We start from the raw sequence: 19,124 nt of genomic DNA, 5'->3' as shown, positions 1-19,124 counted from the left end.
ACTGGGGCTATACGGAGTTTTGCTTGCACTTGGTAGAAGGGTTCAAACATTCTCCTACAGCTGCAGATCCTGCTTCCCTGTCTAGTTAAGTCAGCCTAGACCATATCAGCACAAAGAGCAACCCACCATGTGGAATTAGGATGACGTTCCCTGGGAGAACTGGGCTGGAGGGACACATGCAGGCCAAGTGTGTGGTTCTATGAGGGAGTAGAAAGAACAGAGATGGGTGATGGGAGGGAACCCCCAATTCTTGCTGCAAGGTATAAAAGGTTGGGCAGTTGGAAAGTAGGACATAGTGATAGATTGAACTGAGGAGAAGGGATGATAAAGTCTACCAGGTAACTCTAAAGTTTTATCTTGACAGCCTTGGAAGATGTTATCCCCTACTTCAGAATCAAAGGGCTGGGAGTATGTGTCTTACTTTTGGGCAATTTGACTTTAAATGGGACAACCAGACCATTTCCGTGTGCTGACATTTGTTATTTCATATTCCAGAGCAAAGAGATTGGCCTGCAGATGCATGAGGAGCTGCTGAAGGTGACTAATGAGCTCTACACAGTAAGTTCTGTCCAGGACCATTGCTATCTGTTTGGGTCTCTCGTCTTCATCACCCATAGCCGGAGGGAGGGAGGCAGAATTTGGAGTGATAGCAGGTCACCATGAAAGTATGTTGTGACTCATGATTCAAACTCCTGATTACTTGTGTTTGGAATGGGTCCTGAACATGTTTAGCAAGCTAAAGTGTGTGAGAGAGTAACACGATCTTCCAGATATAGGATGTGTTACTCATGAGCGCAAAAGTCTAGAGGTGGAGGATGAAGAACACAGCGTGAAGTCTCCAGAGGACAGGGATATGGACTTGGGTGTCAGGGGCCATAGGTTCCAGGCTTAATGACTGTGATCTCAGGCAGGCTCATAGCTGCCTGAGTGGAACATAGCTCCATAGAATGGAACCCGGCTCTGAGGATAGCTTGAAGTAAAATAGTGAGCATGCCTGATTGTCACCAGTGGAGAACATCACACTTTAGCCCAGAGCTGACTTTTCTGCCTGCTTTGAAGCCAAGGCCTAAGCATACTTACGATGGGTGTTAGATCTCAGGGAGGTAGGGAGTGGAGGGCAAGAACAGACGTTGGCTTCCTTAGTGAGGAGTGTGGAGAGCCCCATAGATAGCCTTTGGTACAGTGTAGGGTAGGCCCAAGAGGGAAAGTGCCGGGTAGAACTGTTATGTTTATACATTCAGGGGTTCCTTATGAGAGTCGTGATTTAATATGTGAATAAGTGCAGACTTTGTGAAGCTCTTTCTCTTTGTTATTACTATCTTCCTGTATATATACCCATGGTGGTAGCAATGGGCTCATCAGGGGCTAAGAACCTGGGCTCAGGGCCTGTACTTCAGGTGGAAGGCCCCATGTTGACCTCAGCAGCTCTAGGACCTAGGATAAGACATTTTTTTTAAACTGATGTCAAATAGGGAGAGTGTGTTCCAAATTTGTTTCAAGATAGATAGATAGATAGATAGATAGATAGATAGATAGGTAGGTGGATGAATAGACAGATAAACAGACAGACCTGTGATTCCCATCTACTTAGAAAGCTGAGGCAGGAGGATTATAAGTTAGAGGCCTTCCCAGGCTAAAGAGTATGGGCAAAGCCTAGACAACTTAGTAAGAAAGACCTTATCCTGTAATATATAATATATAATAATATATATGCCCTATAATACATAAAATATAATAATAAAAAAGTAAATATAGGCCTGGGTGTGTATCTCAGTAATAGAGCTTTTACCCAGCATGTTCAGGGCCCCAGGTTCACCCTAATAGCACAGAGAAAAGAGGTAAAGAGAAGGCAGACACTCTGAAGTCAGAATCTGGGTCAAATCTTGTTTCCAGCTGGAAAGAACAGTGAAATCCTCCCACAGTCTTTGTAGCCTCATAGACACAGGAGCTCTGCCGATGCTCAGGCCTCTGTATAAAGTGGTGTCATGTCACACATCCTCCCAGGTACTTTAAGCCATTCCTAAACTGCCTACTACTGTAAATACAGCATCAGCGCCATGCAGACAATTATTACGCGGTGTTGTTTAGTGATGAGAAAAAGTTTGTTCATGCTTGGTATAGATAAAATTTTCTTTCCTAAATATTTTCAACCTGCAGTTGGTTGACTCCACAGATGTGGCGAGCACAGCTATAGAGGACCGAGTGCCCTGAGGGTGCACACATAAAAAGCACTGTTAGCGCAAAGGGTAATGTGCTAGAGAGGCTATGAGCCATTCATCATGACTGTCATAATTTTGTTACCTTCAACGGGTGTGGTAGGCTGTTGTCTGTACTCACGGGAGTGGGGTCGGTGCATGTGTAGGGTTGGTGAATGAATAGATTGTGTAGCTCAGAATTCTGGAGAGGATAGCCCCACGCTGGTCATTACCCAGGCTAGGTCCTTCCTCTGCTCCTTCAGTCCCTCTGTGAATGGAGTACTTACTCTACAGCAGCCCTGCAGCATTGCTCTAGGCACAGAACCTCAGTGCTCCTGCCTGGGTCTCTAACCTTCCCTCCATCCGCCAGCCGGAAACCTCATTCTGGCTAGCTGTTCTTGTTCACTTTCTGTCACTGTGATAAATAAAACAACTTGACCAAAAACAACTCAGGGAGAAATAAGTTTACTTGGCTTCTACTTCCAGGTCACAATCTGTGATTAGGGGAGGTCAGGGTGGAAACTCAAGGTAGGAGCTCGAAATGGAAACTGTGGAGAACCTCTGTCTACTGCCTTGTTCTCCAGATCGCTTGCTTTCTCATACAGCCCAGGCCCACGTGCCTAGGGAATAGCGCTGCCTACAGTGGGCTGGGCCCTCCCACATCAACCACCAAGCAAGACACTCTCACAGACAAACCCAGACGCCAGTCTTCTGTTCTTCAACCAAGGTTCCCTCTTCCCAGGTGACTCTCGGTTATGGTCAGCTGACAATAAAAACTAACCAGGAGAGCTGTTTATCCTCATCCCCAATACCTTTCTTCACCACCATAGTTTCCCTCGCCTGCTGTAGCCTGTGTGCTTTTATCCTCTGAGTCCTGTTGCAGCCATATAAAAACCTCATGTCTTCATTGTCTGCGCTGCTCCTGTCGTAGAGTGATTTCTCTGGAGTCAGGTCTTGGCTGATGAGTGATACCGCACTAGATACCCAAAGACCGTGTGGCATTGACAACGTTACTTCATCTCTCAGTTTTGTCTCGGAAAACGGGGGCTTATCCTTTTCCTCTGGTTTATGGGTTCCATAGTACCAAGTGATGTCAAAGATTGAAAGGATAATGCCATCTCGTGTCCCTCATAGTGCCCTGAACTCAACAAGTTCTGGGTATCTAGCTGCCCATTCTGTCCACAGGTTAGGGCAGCTGGACAGAAACACTATTGGCAGCAGACATGCACATAGGTAGTTTCTCACACCGTAACAAGCCTCTTACTGCCATGCTGTGCTCATGGTGGCCTGCTAGTGATATTCCAGGAGCTGGGAGAGGGGAAGGGCCCAGTGCCTCCCAGCTCTCTCTTCTTTTGGTGTGTGTGTGAAGGAGAGGGGGCCTCAGGTACCAACATTAAATATTCCATATTGCCAACTGCGGCCCTCTGTGTCCATAGGTCCCCAATCAGTGACTCTGAAATACCTCCAAAAGCTCATTTGCTACAGGCTTGATGCACCAATGCAGCTTTATTTGATGACAATATTGGGAGGTAGGAAAGCTGGGGCCTGATTGAAGGAAGTAGGTCACTGAGGACACATCCTTAAAAGGTGTCTTGTCCCTGAACCCTTCATGTCTCTCTGCTTCCTGGTTGCTATGAGGTGAGCCACTCCGGTTTGACCCACAGTCTTGACTCACAATGCTCTGTATCACCATGAGCTTACAGTAGAGGAGTCAGCTGAGCATAGGCTGGAAACTCTGAAACCATGGACCAAAATTAATCTTTCCTCCTTTAATTTCTCTCAAGTGTTGCCATGGTGACAAAAAGCCAACTAACATACACAGGTTCAATCAACCTTGGGTCAAAAATGGTTTTTTAAATACTGTATGTTACCAACACACGAGGATATCTTGTTATTTCCTAAGCATCACAACACAGTGCAATGCCCATTTATACAACGAAACGTTGTTAGGTACTGTGAGGGCTCTCAAGATGATCTGAAAGTAGGGAGAGGGGTGTGTAGGTTCTTTACAATCACTGCACCGTTCATATAAGGGATCTGAACAATCATGGAATTTAATATCTGGATCTGTGTGAAGGGGTGTCCTGAAACCATCACCATAGGTACTGAGGGATGACCACAGTTACTTAGAAGTACAGTTTAATTCCTAAATTCAGGGTTTCCCTCTGTGGTACCGGAGAATCTTTGCTGTCCGGGAACTGGGAACATTTTAGAGTTGGTCTCTATCAGCCCCTTTCCCATCCTTGATGCTCCCGTGGCTCTGACTGGAACAAAGGGATGAGGAAGTGGTGTGTAGACAGTGAAGGTGAAGGGTTTTTGCCTCAAGGAGTGTTAGATTTGAGCGTACAGACAAGGATAAAGTGCATGTGTGCTGGTGACAGAACATGAAGCCGAATGTGCTGCTTGCTCAACTGTTTCTCTTAAAAATTGCTTCCAGGGGCTGGAGAGATGGCTCAGCAGTTAAGAGCACTGACTGCTCTTCCAAAGGTCCTGAGTTCAATTCCCAGCAACCACATGGTGGCTCACAACCATCTGTGATGAGGTCTGGTGCCCTCTTCTGGCCTGCAGGCATACACACAGACAGAATATTGTATACATAATAAATAAATAAATATTTAAAAAAAATAAAAAAAATTGCTTCCAAACTCAACGGCTTCAAACCTACCATGTTGCTTGCTTGTGAGTCTCTGGGTTGATGATTTGTGCTGGGTTCAATTGTAGCCAGTCATGTGGTGGCGGTCTTCCAGATGATTAAGATAAAGGAACCCAAAGAGAGTGGACAAATTTCTGCTAGTAACCGCTTTTGCTAATACCCAAAGCAAGTTATATTTAGGCCCCAGGTCATGAGATAGAAAAGTAGACTCCCTGTTTTTCTGTAGCCCCAGGTGCTAAAAGCCATGCCTGAGCAATGTCTAGCTGTCAGTCACAGCTACCCAGCTTCTGGGAGCATTACGGACTTCCTGGACTTCACTGCTAGAAGTTTCTTCTTAATATCCGGGTAACACACATCTTCCCAGCTCCCTTTGTTCCCCAGCCGTAGTCTCACAGGCGTAGTAACTAAGGAATGAATGCAGTAGAGAAAAACTATGCAGTCAACCCCATTCTTTTCCTTCTCAATGCTCAGTGGAAGTTGTCTGCTTAGGGGCCCTGCCGAGGGCAATGATGATGGCGATCAATTCTACCCTCGGTCTGCCAAGCCCTTCTCTTCTCCGAGCTCCCATCAGCCCCCCACATTATAGTCTTTGATCACATATTGACTCGAAAGGAAAGAACACAGGGTGAGATTGTAGACTATGGTGCTGTCCTTCCAAGGAAACGAAAACAAACCAAAACAACAAACGTCAGCTAAAATTATGTTTAGGGTTTCACTGTATTTCTAGGTCATGAGATCCAGCTGTTGTTTGGTAACTGATTGGTACCCTGGATAGGCCTCTTCAGCCCCTCCCTTGTGCCCAGTCGCTCTGCTCTGGCTGCCTGAGGAACGTTGTTTCTTTGTTGAGAGGAAAATGGAGAGGACTTCAGGTGTCCACACCGAGCAGCAGCTGATGACTGAAGATACTAACGAGAATAGTGACTAGGCTATACCTTGTGCAGATTCAAATTGGATTTGGTTGTGTGTCAGACTCAGGGCATGAAATCCACTCTGAGCATCCAGGAAAATATTTGTAATGTTGTCTCTTTCCTGATGGGGTAGTGTAGAGGGCCTCGCCGAACCTGAGTTCTAGTCCCAGCTCTACCCAGGCTCTATATGTATCCTCCTTTGTATTTTACATGTCTCTCTCTCTCTCTCTCTCTCTCTCTCTCTCTCTCTCTCTCTCTCTGTGTGTGTGTGTGTGTGTGTGACAGTACATATGTATGTGCATGTACGTGTGTAGGCACACATGTAGAGGACAGAAAATAACGTCAGGTGTCCTTCCTTGGGGACCGTTCACCTTTTTTTGATACACGATCCCTCACCAGCCTGGAGCTCACCAAGGAGGTTAGCTGACCAAAGAGCCCCCTACATCTTCTAGAATGACCTTTAAATACAACCTTCAGCATTTCTACATGCCTTTGGGCCCTTTAACTAATTGAATACTTTTCTTTAAATTGTCCAAATCCAGCCCCCTTCTTCCTTTCTGTAAATTCTCCCTGTCCTAATTAGTGAGTGGAAAAGCAGCCTTGTACACTGGCAAAAGCACAGGCTTTATAAGCCCTGCCAGAGAGTCCCTGATTCCTCTTCCTGGGAACACACGGTTATTTCCAGCTTCCCTTCTGGAGATGGATGAAGAGCTCAATGGCTATCAGAGAGCTCTGGGTTTGATTGAGAATCCCTGCCTCATTGAATTAGCGGGAGAGTGTTGGCTACTATCAACCTCAGGGTCCAGGATGTTCACATATGCAAATATGTATGCATATATACATGCACACACACCACCCATACAAATGGGGAAAAAACAGGCTTCATTTTTTTTTAAAGGTTAGGAATAGATTAATATAGATTCTCCATAAACAGTAAAAACAGCAATAATTAAACTACTACAGAAAGGGGCATAGCAGGAAGTCTCCCGTTGCATTGCCTGGCTCTCTCCCTGCCCCCACACCACCTCAGTTGCTAGGTTACTGGCGTCTTGTTAGTGGGGTCTCCTTCCAGAGCTATTTTTTTCCAAGTCAGTGCGCCTGTCCGACATGCCTCACACACCCAGTTCCCATGAGTGGGAGCCACTGTCCTCGTACACCCTTCCCATGGTCGTCATTTTTTCTCCCTCTGCACCCGGCGCTGGTCACAGGCTAGGTGCTGGTCTCAATGCTCCTGTTGTACTGATTCCTTTTTGTTCTCACATGATTTTTGGAAGGAGGAGGCATCCACAATATTATGGTGGGTGGTGGGTCTGAGGCACAGAAGAGTCAGACAGCAAGCCCAGGGTCACCCAGCTGGGGAGTGGCCGAGCCTGTGGTAGAGTCCCTAGGCTTAAGCCCCATCCCTGTGTGTCTTAAGGAAATATATTATCTGGTCATATAAATATATGCCAACTACAGTTGTCCCTAAGCAATTACAGGAGACTGTTTTCAGGACCCCCACAGATGCCAAAATCTGAGAACAGAGTTCCTTACATAAAACAACATACTATTTATATAAAACAACATACTATTTGCATAGAACCTACACAAGCCCTCCCACGTCCTTCAGATACGCTTGCTTCTGTATGATGCTCACTGGAAGTAGACACTATACAGACAGGCGTGATGCTCTATTCTTGAGGGGATAACAACAGGGGAAACAATGTCCGTGCTGAGTAGGGGTGCAAGCAGTTTCTGAATATTTTCGACCTGCAGTGGGTCGATGAGGGAGTGGAAACCTCGGTGCAGGGGGCCAACTGGGCTTCCATAGACAGGCTTTAGAAGATGATGTTGCTCACTTGGGCAGTAAGAGGCAGCCTGGTGTACCAGAAGCCATTTGCTACTGCCGTAAGTTTAGTCTCACTCACTTGTTGGGTGGCTGTGGCCAGAGACAAGCACTCAAGATACATCAGTGTGAGGCTTAGTTCCCCAGTGGCTTTCCCACCTGCACCACAAGGGTCCCAAGAGCATCGAGGGGGTTTCTCGTAACACAAAAGGGACTCTGAGAACCATCTTGTTTACATGAATAATGTTTCTATCGTGTGTGGGGAAGCCCTGACCCTACACAGTCAACTAGCCTGGGTTCTCGGTCGCCCCATTCAAAGGAAAGAAGGATTGAGGTTTTGGCATTTGGAGGGCTTTTTTTGTTTGCATGTCTGCCTTTATGCCACCCCGCCCATGAGGGATCATGTGATGAGCATGTCTAGACTCAGAGCGAGATCACTGTCAGGTGAGGTCTCTCTCTGGGTGCCCTTCTCACTGCTTCCATCTGTCCTGTGGGATGCTCGTTCAGCCACGGATGTGCCTGGTGCTGCTTATCTGTGTGGATGACGAGATGTGGCTAGACACCGAAGAGAACTCCTCCATGGGGATCTGACCCAGTGTGAGGGATTGGGAGAAGTGAGGTGACCTGATGAAATCTTTGAGCGGAAAGTCAACAGAGAAGAGATGGCATTTGACAGAGCATGAGGGGGAGGCGCAGTGGCCACAAGAAACAGCAGGGAGGTGGCTGTTGGCATGTGGGAGGAGCCTGTGCTCTGCCAGTCAGCATTGTTCATGAGTCATTGCCCTAAGCTTGATCAGTTGGGATCAGGACTGATATGGGTAGCCGGGGAGCTCCAAGGGAAGAAAATCTGCCATTGGGGACTCAATTATTGGCAAGGGACAGGAATCCAGCATAGACCAGCTGTTTTAGTGTTTAGTGGTACTGTCACTGAGTATCTGAGGCTAGGTAGGTGACCTACTAAAAAAATAGTTGCTATTCGGTGTAAGCTTTGGGATCTGGGAGGTCCATGAATATGGCACCAGCTCCCGGTGAGTGCTTTCATGCTATGCCATCTGTGGCAGGAAACGGGAGGCCATGAAAGGGCCAACACAGACAGTGAGAGGAGTCTGAATCTGTCTTATGACACATTACATTCATAACCAGCTTGCAATAGCCAACTTACTCAAGCAATGGCCACATTAGTCACCTCTCGACATGATCGCACTGGGGACTGATGTCCTAATGCCACAAGTTTTGGGGACCCAGTCACACCACATCACTAATTATGTGAACTTGTCGATCTTTTGGTGGCTCAGGCATATCTGAATCCAGGCAGGGACTTGTCTGTCATTTCGTGACCAACTCACCAATACAGTGTATACTTTGAGGACAGAGACTTTCTCTGTCATCTGTACTATATTTTGAGGACATTAGGTGTAATCCGGGTGCACAGCTGCTTGGTAAATATTTAATCACAGTGAAGTATAGCTCTCCTTCCTCTCTATTATGCTCACTAGCTCTAAGGCAGGAGAACTTGGCTTCCTTCCTTCCTTCCTTTCTTCTTTCTCTCCTTCCTTATCTTTTCTCTCCCATCCATCCTCTGTAATCTACCCATTCATTGTGCATCCATCTACCCATTTATCCACTCATCGTCCTTCCTTTCTTCCTTCTTTCCTTATTTGGGAGCCAGCATGTAGCTCCTTTTCGTTTCATTTTCCTCTGTGTGAGCTTCTCCTACCAAGTTTCCCCCTCTTGAGCTCCTACCCTCCTCCTGATACCACAGCGCCATGCACTTCTCAGTATTTCAAATAAGGTCCGCAGGGTACCATCCAATTGGTTTGGCTTACATTGTTAGCCCCCATCATTATGAACGGATTGAAATAATGTTTGCCAATTGTCCAGGCCTGGGTCTCGTGGCCACTGCCAGGATTGGAGGTCATGTCAGTTTCCCATGAACTCCATGGAACTGAGAATAATGGAGGGGAATTTTGGGGGTTTCCTCGAATAAAATCAGGAAATTGTTCTTGGAGGAGGACTGGATGATCCCAGGCAGAGAAAAACAACAGATGTGCGCTGTGGTGACAGCAGGGCGAGGAGGGGAAGGGGAAGGCAGTGGCGCTGACGACCTGGCATTTTTCTATACATCAGCTATTCCTCAGCCATGGTCAGCTCCTGCTCCTCTTGGGCTAATGTCTCCTGTCTAAAACACTCATCTGTGCCCTGAGCCCTGTTCATACAGATAACAGCAACTCCTTCTTCAAGGCTTGGTTTGGCTATCACTTCCCAGGAAGGACTCCTATAGTGCCCACACTCCCTACGTCACAGCTCTTACCACGTTCTGTGATTCTCTGATAGTAGCAAGTATCATTGTTCATGTTCCCACCATAATGCATATTCTCTTAGGCTCTATATGTCTTATACTCTGCAGTATTTCCTGGTATAGTGTCTAATATAGTAACAGCTACATAAGAAGTATCTCATTGGGATTTAATGACAAAGGATATAACTTCTCCTTATCCGCAAATAGTGTCATCAGATCAAAAAGAGAAAAACTAACTGTATAGTACCCATTTTACCTTTCTTCCCACCTTTCTCCTCTCTTTCATCCCCTTTCCTTCCACTTCCCACCCATGCATCCCTCCATCCTCCCTTCCATCCACCCGTCCATTCAGCCTTATCCATCTACACATCATGCATGCATACAGAAATACAGTGACAGCTGATGGCAGTCTGCCGTGATCTAGTGCCTGAGGCAAGGGCCTACCTCAGGACTTCGCATTCTAGTTGGGACAAGATAGTCTCTGGACAGGAAAAATGAACAAGTGGACATAGAGATCAAGTTCTATAGAGATCATAAGTCATTTCAGTGGGAGGTCAAACACGTTGTAGAACTTCCCTTCTTTCTTGGATGTCTTTGAAACAGCTTAGCCCAGGAGTTGTGGGCAGACGTCCATGTTCCTAGGTTGGCCCTACCTGAGGATCAAGGCACAGCTCGACTGCATCTGTGAGAAAATGTTTCCTAGCAACTGATCCTTTTGATGTCTTATAAAGCATGCCCCCTTATGGATGCTCTTGACTTCCAAGCTCTCTGTTATAGTTTGCATTTAAATGAGGGTCTAACAGATCTCCACCATCCTTCCTTCATGATCTGGGAAACTGGGAAAGGCATGTGAATATAGCAAAAGACAGCGAAAAAGGCCAGGCCTAGGGATCAAAAGACCCAGCCTCCAGTCTCAGTTTCTTTGAATAAGGGATTACTACACCAAGATCCCTAGAGGACCCCCTCGGTCTTGCATTCTGAGAACACACGAGTCCAAGATAGTGTCCAAGCTTATGTGTCCCTTTGAGGCTGTTCTCTAGAACCGCTGTGCTAGGTATCATGTGGGATGGAGCCCTCTGGATAACACGCACACACACACACACACACACACACACACACACACACACACACACCCTATCCTAGTGTACGGCTGCTAAAAACCAGTCACTTTGCACCTCTATTTCTAAAGTACCTATGCCTGCCCCTGTCTGGACATCACCAGGAAGGCATGAAGACACACATCCCATCCATAGACACCTTGGGTGTAGCAGCATGGTTGAGACTCTAAGTTCTTCTGAATCCCTGTGAGCTTTAGGCTCCTGTCATCCCTTTGCATGATAGAGGAAGATGTACCAAGAGGGAGCCGCAAACTTGTGCCCATTAGACTCCCACAGGAAGTCAATCATCTTGGCTTGGAGCCTTAACTCCATGGGTTTTTGTGAGAAACAGATAGTGTGGTGTGTGCAGAGCTTAGAAAAGGCTCAGTCTGTAGGAAGTGCTCAGTAAATGTTAACTGCTGTTGCCCTTTTAATTGATATCACACTGCCTCCTAGAGTGGGCTGAGGATGGTTTGAAACGCTCCTTCCATCGAAGTAGATAACTGGACAATGTTTGTAAACTCTGAAGTACCAGATAAACTTAAGTACGACTTAACAATCCTGAATTGGCAACATAAAGCAGGCTCTCTAGACTATTAAACCAAAGTCTCTCCCGAGGAAGCCAGTGTTTCAGTCCAGTGGCTCTGGGTATCTGTCAGTTTGGCATCTGCGGGAATATTCAGTAAACTTCAGGGAATATTCAGAAAAAAAGTCTATACTAAGTATGGACAGACTTTGTCCTTATAATTATTCTCAGCACAGTATGGCGTCTATTATATAACATCTATTACAAGTGACATAAATTCTACAGAAGGACAGACTCAGGCTTTACACAGTTTTATGTAAGAGGTGAGCATTTGCAGATTTTGGCATCGGTGGGGGAATTTCTGAGAACCAGTCCTTCATGAATAGCAAAGGACAACTGTAGTTAAATAAAGGCAACAATCGAGGGTTCCGGTGTAAATAAACCTGTTTCAGAGTGGTCTGCAAATAAGTTCTGCAGTAGCAGCTGCCTGACATGTCACCTTTACAAATGAATTCCCTGTTATCTTCGGGGTCAGGATTCAATGGGATCACGGGCAGCTGGGCCCCAGGTTCTCAGGACTCTATTCTTCATGCATGGGAACTTTAGGACAATCCAGGAACACTGTGTGGTTCAAGAGAAGTGAAAGGAAATTAGGCGATGGGGGCAGGGATACTGAGGCAGAGGAAAATGGTGGGAGCACCCTGCTGGGACTTCACCCTGCAGCATTAGACAGATACACACGTGAATGACTGAGCAGATAATCTAAGCAGTGGTTCTCTACCTTTCAATACAGTTCCTCATGTGGCGGTGACTCAACCATAAAATTATTTTTGTTGCTACATCTTAACGGTAATTTTGCTACTGTTATGAATCAAAATGTAAATGTCTGTGTTTTCTGATGGTCTTGGGTGAATCCTGTGAAAGGGTTGTTTAAAGGGGTCCCGACCCACAGGTTGAGAATCACTGATGTAGGCATATAGAGAAAGGCTTCCCCCACCACCCATATGAACTGCCTGGTACAGATGATAGGCTGCTGCTGAGATGAGCTGAAGTAGAGAAGTCGATGTAGCAATCATCCCTAATCCCAGGAGGGTGTGTGTGTCTAGATCCAGACAGCAGTTAGCAACATGCCAGCAAAACCCCAGAGCTGAGTGCCTCTGAGTGTAGAGGGATGGGGGAGCATCACAGGGGGAGGTAGGAACCCTGAGAAGACCAAAGTAGGTATTTCCAGTTCTTGACTACATGCTCTCTGCATCAGTTATGGCCTAAAGACCCTTGGGAACAACAGGACCTCTTTGCTCACCTGCTAAGGCTGCAGTCGTTCCTTCCGGCCACTAGATGTCAAGCATGTACCAGTAAGAACTCTTTATGGGCTGTGGGGGTTTGCAAGAGTTTACCGGAACCGGCATCCTAGAATGGATGAAATCAGCGAGAAGTGGGTTCTTGTGGCTTTGGGGTAAATTGCAAGTGAGCCATGCGGGTGGGCTGCAGAGAAGTCTCCATCAAGATCGGAGAAGAAACGCTAGCTTCACTTCTCATTCATAGGACGCTTGGCAAGTTTAGAAAAGTTTCAGGATGAAACTTGGGGCTCAGAATTCCCCCTGTTATAATCATATCCTGTTTTGTTATAGGAGACGAGTAGCAGAGTGCAATTTGCTTTGTTGGGATTCTTTGTATAGCCACGGTTGAGTGTATTCCAGGGACCACAGAGTATCTATTAGGTTACGTAACAAGGCAGTTTGCAAAGCCCATTTTAAGGGCTTTCCCACTGACTTGGGGGTAGAGATGAGGAGGAAGGATAGAAGGGTTACATCTAGCAGGACTAGAGATGACAGCCAACGAGGGCCCAGCTTGCCATGCCACTTGTGGGCTGTGGTGGCTCTTCTTCATTTCCTGTTTATTAGCTCGTGCTTGACACTTAGCAGGGACTTGATGATGTGGATGATGATAATGAAGAAGAGAGTGATGTTGATGTCACTTGTGATAAAGTCAGTGTACCTGAGTAGCATCTTCATCTCCAGCCCTCAGGAAGTTTGAGCAGAAGTAAAGCAGTTAAGCTGTGTGGAGTCTGAAGTGGGGCCCAGGGACCATAGGATGTACTGTGCAGAGCCGTAACAGGCTACTGGTTTCTTGTACGCATGTGTCCCCAGGTCATGAAAACTTACCACATGTACCACGCGGAGAGCATCAGTGCGGAAAGCAAGCTGAAGGAGGCTGAGAAGCAGGAGGAGAAACAGTTCAACAAATCAGGAGACCTCAGCATGAACCTGCTCCGGCACGAGGACCGGCCCCAGCGCCGCAGCTCTGTGAAGAAGATTGAGAAAATGAAGGAGAAGGTGAGTGGGAGAAATGGGCCAAGGCACGAAGAGGAGAGCCATGCACTCAGCTACAGACTTGCCTTCCTCTTTGCATGAAGGGTCCTGTCCTGGTTCTGTTTGTGTTGCTATGATTAAATAGTCTGACAAAAAGCCATTTAAGGGGAGAAAAGAGTTTACTCTAGCTCACAGTTCCGGGTTACAGTCCATAACAGCAGGGGCATCCTGAAAATGGCTTGTCATATTGCAGCCACAGTCAAGAGCGGAGAGAAATGAACACACTCGCCCACTCAATTGCTTGCTTATGCTAAGCTGGCTGTATTCACTTAACAAAGTTCAGGACCCAGCCAATGAAAGAGTGCCACCCACATTCAGGATGGGTCTTCCTATTTCATGTCACTCAATTAAAACAATGCTTTACAGGCATGCCCAGAGCCCAACCCAGTGTAGACAGTTCTTCATTGAGATTCTCTTCCCAGATCATTCCAGATTGTGTTAAATTAACAGTTAGAGCTATCACAGGCCCGCTGTGAAATTGTCATGGCCATGTCAAAGACCATAGCTTCAGAATCACTGTGTATGGGTGTCACAAAACCTTTTCGTAGGTGTGATGGAGAGAGCTCACGATTTCGAGGCTGATAGCCTGGGGTTGGTTTGTTTGTTTACTTCTGTGTGTTGTGTGCAAGTGTGTGCACATTTGTATGCCAGTGTGCTTCTCACCTGCATGCAGGTATGCAGAGGCCAGAGGCTGACATCAAGTATCTTCCTCTCTTGCTCTCTCTGCCTTACTCTTTGAGGCAGGGTCTAGCTCTGAACTTGTAGTGCATTGATTGGCTAGATTGGCTGGCCATCAAGCCCCAGGAGTCTCCTATCTCCCAGCTCTGGGCTTATGGACCTGCGTTGGGTTTTCACGTGGGTGCTAAGGATCCAAGCAAGTCTTTATGCATACAGAACCAGCACTTTCCCCACGAGCCTCTCCCCAGCCTCTCAGCTGAGGTTTTCCATGCTGTATTAACAGTCTCCCTGACCTTCAGTTTTCAAATCTGATAAATCAATCTTATTGCTCACGATGGCTCTGATATATTGATAGCGGCTGACCAGAGGGCACTGTTGGAAATCCTCAAACCTTCTCAAAGCTTAGTTGAAAAGGTGCTGGGATCACTTAACGATGTCTGCTATGGCCAGGGAGTTTTGCAGGGCAGGCCCCATCTGTGGCTGCTAACTCTTTCTCTTCAAAGGCTATGATCTTCTTGCTGAACACTCCGTATCCATCTGCTCCCCGCAACCAGGAAACATTTGCAGAGTTCTTCTGCATGCAAGTCATTACATCAGATGTTTGTCTGCTCTTCTATGGGTCTAATTCTATGATTACAGGATCCGTTAGCTCTAGAAATTATAGACTGGGTAGGAACAAAGTGTAACAGAACCTGGGTAAACTGGGAAGCATATGAAAGTGTGTGTGTGTGTGTGTGTGTGTGTGTGTGTGTGTGTGTACTGGCATAATTTTTGAAAGTGAGGAAAGTACAAAATCCAGTCAAAGATTTAATACCAAAATGTGCAAGGAATTTGAAAAGACATTTATTATTATTATTTTATTATATGTGTGTTTTGTCAGCATGTATGGAAATTCCCCACTTTTATACATGATGCCCTCAGAGACTAGAAGGGGATCCCTTGGAACTGGACTTACAGACACTTGTGAGCCACTATGAGGGCATTGGGAATTGAACCTGGGTCCTCTAGAAAAAGAACCAACACTCTTAACTGTGAGCCATCTCACAGAATAGACAATTCTTAAAAACCTGTCTAGGTGGTCTGTAAACACAGAACAATTTCCTCAGCATCATTAGCAATGAAGGAAATGCAAATGAAAACCACAGTACAATAGTGCTCCACGGCTCCCCCAAGGACCTGGATAAAAGGCTGGCAGGAAGAAGCAAGGATGAGGATACGGAAATCAGGAAGTCTCGCGCTGCTGTCAGAGGCGGGTTGTGTTTGTGAGTGGTTCCGTCGCTGTGGAAGACCATCCAACAGCTCTTCAGATGTTAGATCTACATGGACCAGGCTACCATGTGACTTAGTTGTGCCACCCCTGCGTACCTGCCCCAGAGGCATGGAAACATATTTGTATAAAAATTTGTATGTGAGGCCGGGCAGTGGTGGCGCACGCCTTTAATCCCAGCACTCGGGAGGCAGAGGCAGGCGGATCTCTGTGAGTTCGAGACCAGCCTGGTCTACAAGAGCTAGTTCCAGGACAGGCTCCAAAGCTACAGAGAAACCCTGTCTCGAAAAAAACTAAAGAAAAAAAATAATTGTATGTGAATATTTACAGTAACACTGTTTATAGTAACCAAAACATGGAAACAACTCGAAGACTCAGCTACTGATGAACATAGCTCAGCCATGAAAAGGAATGAAGTCCCGATACATGCCACAATGTGGATGAACCCCAAAGACATCATGCTAAGTGAAAGAAGACAGACTTAAAGACCACAAAGTATACAAATGAACTTACGTAAAATGTCCAGAATAGACACACCCATGGTCACAGGAAGTAGATTGCTGGTATTCCACATCTGAGGAAGAGGGGATGACAGGTGCTGCTCATTGGTCCAAGGTTTCTCTCAGGAGGAAATGCTGGGGTGGAAAGATACTGGCTGGGATGCTAAAGGCTCATTCCTGGTGCAGCCATATGCTAATTAGCCACGTGGCTCCTGGGCAACTCATTTTTCTTCTTCAGCTCTCATTTCCTCACCTATAAATAGATGAGTTCAGCTAAGATGCCATGATTGTCCTTTTCCGTTATAAAAGCGAAGTCAAGCCAGGAAAGTGGTCTCAAGGTCATAATGGGCCCCCAGATAGGGTAAGGAGTGTTCAGACGTTCTATGGCTGGATGCCTGATTGGCACAGGACATGAGGTCCAGGGGACATGTGCTGAGTGGTCCCAGAGTGAGAGGACCTAAGATGCCTGAGGAGAATTACAAGGTTGGCAGTGGGACTACTCCAAAGCTAGAGCCCATGGATGGGAAATGGGAAAGAGAAGCTAGCTGAAGTAAGAAGGCACAGTTTCTTTAAAGAGACCCAGTGCCAAGACTCACCAGACTGAAAGGGGCAGGGGCAGTTGTCCACTGTGCCTGCTTGCGCTCCTCCCTTTTGGACTGGCTCAGGACCAAAGCAGCTTTGCCAAAATTCTGGGTACTCCGCCCCATTCCTCCTGCCATTCAGAGCCAGACTCGCTCCCTCCCTTTCTTCTCTTCTCCCTCCCTTTCCCCCTTTCTTAAGAATGACCCAAGACTTACTTCAGCTGCTCCGTTGTTTTGGGGTGCCACAGATCCACCACCCACAAGCAAGGCAAGTCATGACCCTGCCTGCATGGCGTTCACTTTCTCGTGGGAGTAATAGTGGTCAACAAATAAACAAAGCTCAGGAACACATCACAGGGCAAGGGGAGGGAGATGCAAGAGAGACATATCAGACAAGGCCATCATCAGTACCTTGTGTGGCTATCACTTTGGGTAAGAACCTGAGTGACATCAAGGAATAAACCATGTAGAGATTCAGGAATGTGACTTATAAGGACTCTGAAGGACTCAAAGCAGAAATGAACTTGGTCTCTTGAAGATGACAAAGGAGGTTAGGTGAGAGAAGGGGAGTCTGCAGAAAGATGGGGCTGGAATGGTGACTACAAGCCATGTCTTGGAGGACCTCTGGGGCATTGAAAACAGCTTGGGAAGTCCATGGAGGGCACTGAGGGTGGAGTATCTTGTTTATAACCCATCTGGTAGAGACCCTCTGAAAGCTTCTGGGTAGCAAATGATGCCATTGCTGACTGCACCTGTGTTAGACAAGGTGCATTGCTGAGTTCAGGGTTCAATAGTGCTTCCTTGGCACAGAAGCATCCCATAGCCGGGAGGTGGGACTCACTCTCAGATGGTTCCCATGGAGACCATAGATCCTCCCTCCAGCTGGCTTGGCTTTGATATCTTGCTCTTCTCCCTCCAGAGGCAGGCCAAATATTCTGAGAACAAACTCAAGTGCACGAAGGCGCGCAATGACTACCTGCTGAATCTGGCAGCCACCAACGCAGCTATCAGCAAATACTACATCCACGATGTGTCTGATCTCATTGATGTGAGCATCCTGGGTTGCTGGGTGGGGCTCCATGCAGGCTGAAACATCTCGTGCACTAGGGGAAGATGTGTCTGATCTCATTGATGGGAGCAACCTGGGTTGCTGGGTAGGGCTCCATGCAGGCTGAAACATCTCGTGCACTAGGGGATGATGGGGCTCGCCATGGTCCTCAACTGGTGTGAGCTGACTAAGCTTTTGTAACCCTGCTAGAGGAGAAGGACTGAAAGTGTCTGTGGCTGGGGTACAAGCTAATTCATGATCATACCTTCCACGGATAGAAGTGAGTTCTGGTCCATCCCGCTCCCTCCCCCCCCCCCAGCTTGATTAGTCAGATTTCCAATACCAACTTCCAGTGCACCAGAGCCTCTGCGGAGTGTGAAGACATAGGAGGGAACTGTACACAGTTCACACCCTTAAAGGCTGCTGGTTTTAGAAGGAGAGGGGGCCATTCATTCAGATCCCCTGGGTCCAGTCAGCCAGGTGTACACCTTGGGAAAATCACTGGAGAGAGAGAGAATGGTACAGAAGCTCTTGGTATGGAAAATTCTCCTGGGAGGAATGAGTTTGATCACCGAAGAGCAGAACACTGAGTCTATGGGGAGCTGGCTGTGCAGGGCTCCCTGGGGAACACCAGGCTTAAAGAAGGATGTTGTGAGTGGCAGCAATGGGAGACTGTGTCATCTACATCAGAGCTGGGACTGTTTCACTTGTCCCCCCCCCCTTCCCCCATGTTAGATGGGGGAGCCATTCATGTAGGTGCTCAGTAGAGGTTCGGTACTGGTTGCTGGATTCATCTTCTCCAACCCTGTATATCCTATTCTGGAAGTCAGGGCATGGGGAGAAGGGGGGGCATTCTGCTCAGCCTTCCTGTGGCATAAAGTCACCTCCCTCTTTCCTTGCTTTCAACTTTCCTTTTTAGCTTTTAGCCTTTTCATCTGTTCCCTTTCCAAATGTTTGCCGAGCGCCTGACTGTGCACTAGGACTTGAGTCTCAGCAGTGGGCAAGAGCCAGCAGGCCTATTGAGCACACCTTCCTCGGGCATGTCAGTAGGCAATTACAGCGGCAAGGGGGGGGGGGGGGAGATGTGCAACTCTGCCCAAAACTCAGTATGGAGAACATCAAGGAAAACTTCCAGAAGGAAATGGCCTATAAACTAAATGGCTGGTGGAGAACAT

The 19,124-nt window shown here is 47.0% G+C and overlaps 1 protein-coding gene across 3 annotated transcripts in view; it reads left to right on the top strand.

The window, feature by feature from the left end:
* Window positions 1-19,124, top strand: part of Srgap3 (SLIT-ROBO Rho GTPase activating protein 3) — a 229,136-nt gene that overhangs the window by 146,347 nt on the left and 63,665 nt on the right. For all 3 annotated transcript variants that reach the window (XM_041680344.1, XM_041680337.1, XM_041680352.1), the window contains exons 4-6: window positions 496-558; window positions 13,654-13,839; window positions 17,821-17,949. In XM_041680344.1, the coding sequence (XP_041536278.1) occupies window positions 496-558; window positions 13,654-13,839; window positions 17,821-17,949 (378 nt within the window). The remainder of the gene's footprint in view (window positions 1-495; window positions 559-13,653; window positions 13,840-17,820; window positions 17,950-19,124) is intronic.

Source organism: Microtus oregoni, unplaced genomic scaffold (genome assembly GCF_018167655.1).
Source record: "Microtus oregoni isolate MIOR12 unplaced genomic scaffold, Mior012 000002F_ref0000024, whole genome shotgun sequence".
Classification (NCBI taxonomy): Eukaryota; Metazoa; Chordata; class Mammalia; order Rodentia; family Cricetidae; genus Microtus; species Microtus oregoni.
Note: the sequence above shows the minus strand (reverse complement) of the source record. Positions and strands in the feature narration are given on the sequence as shown.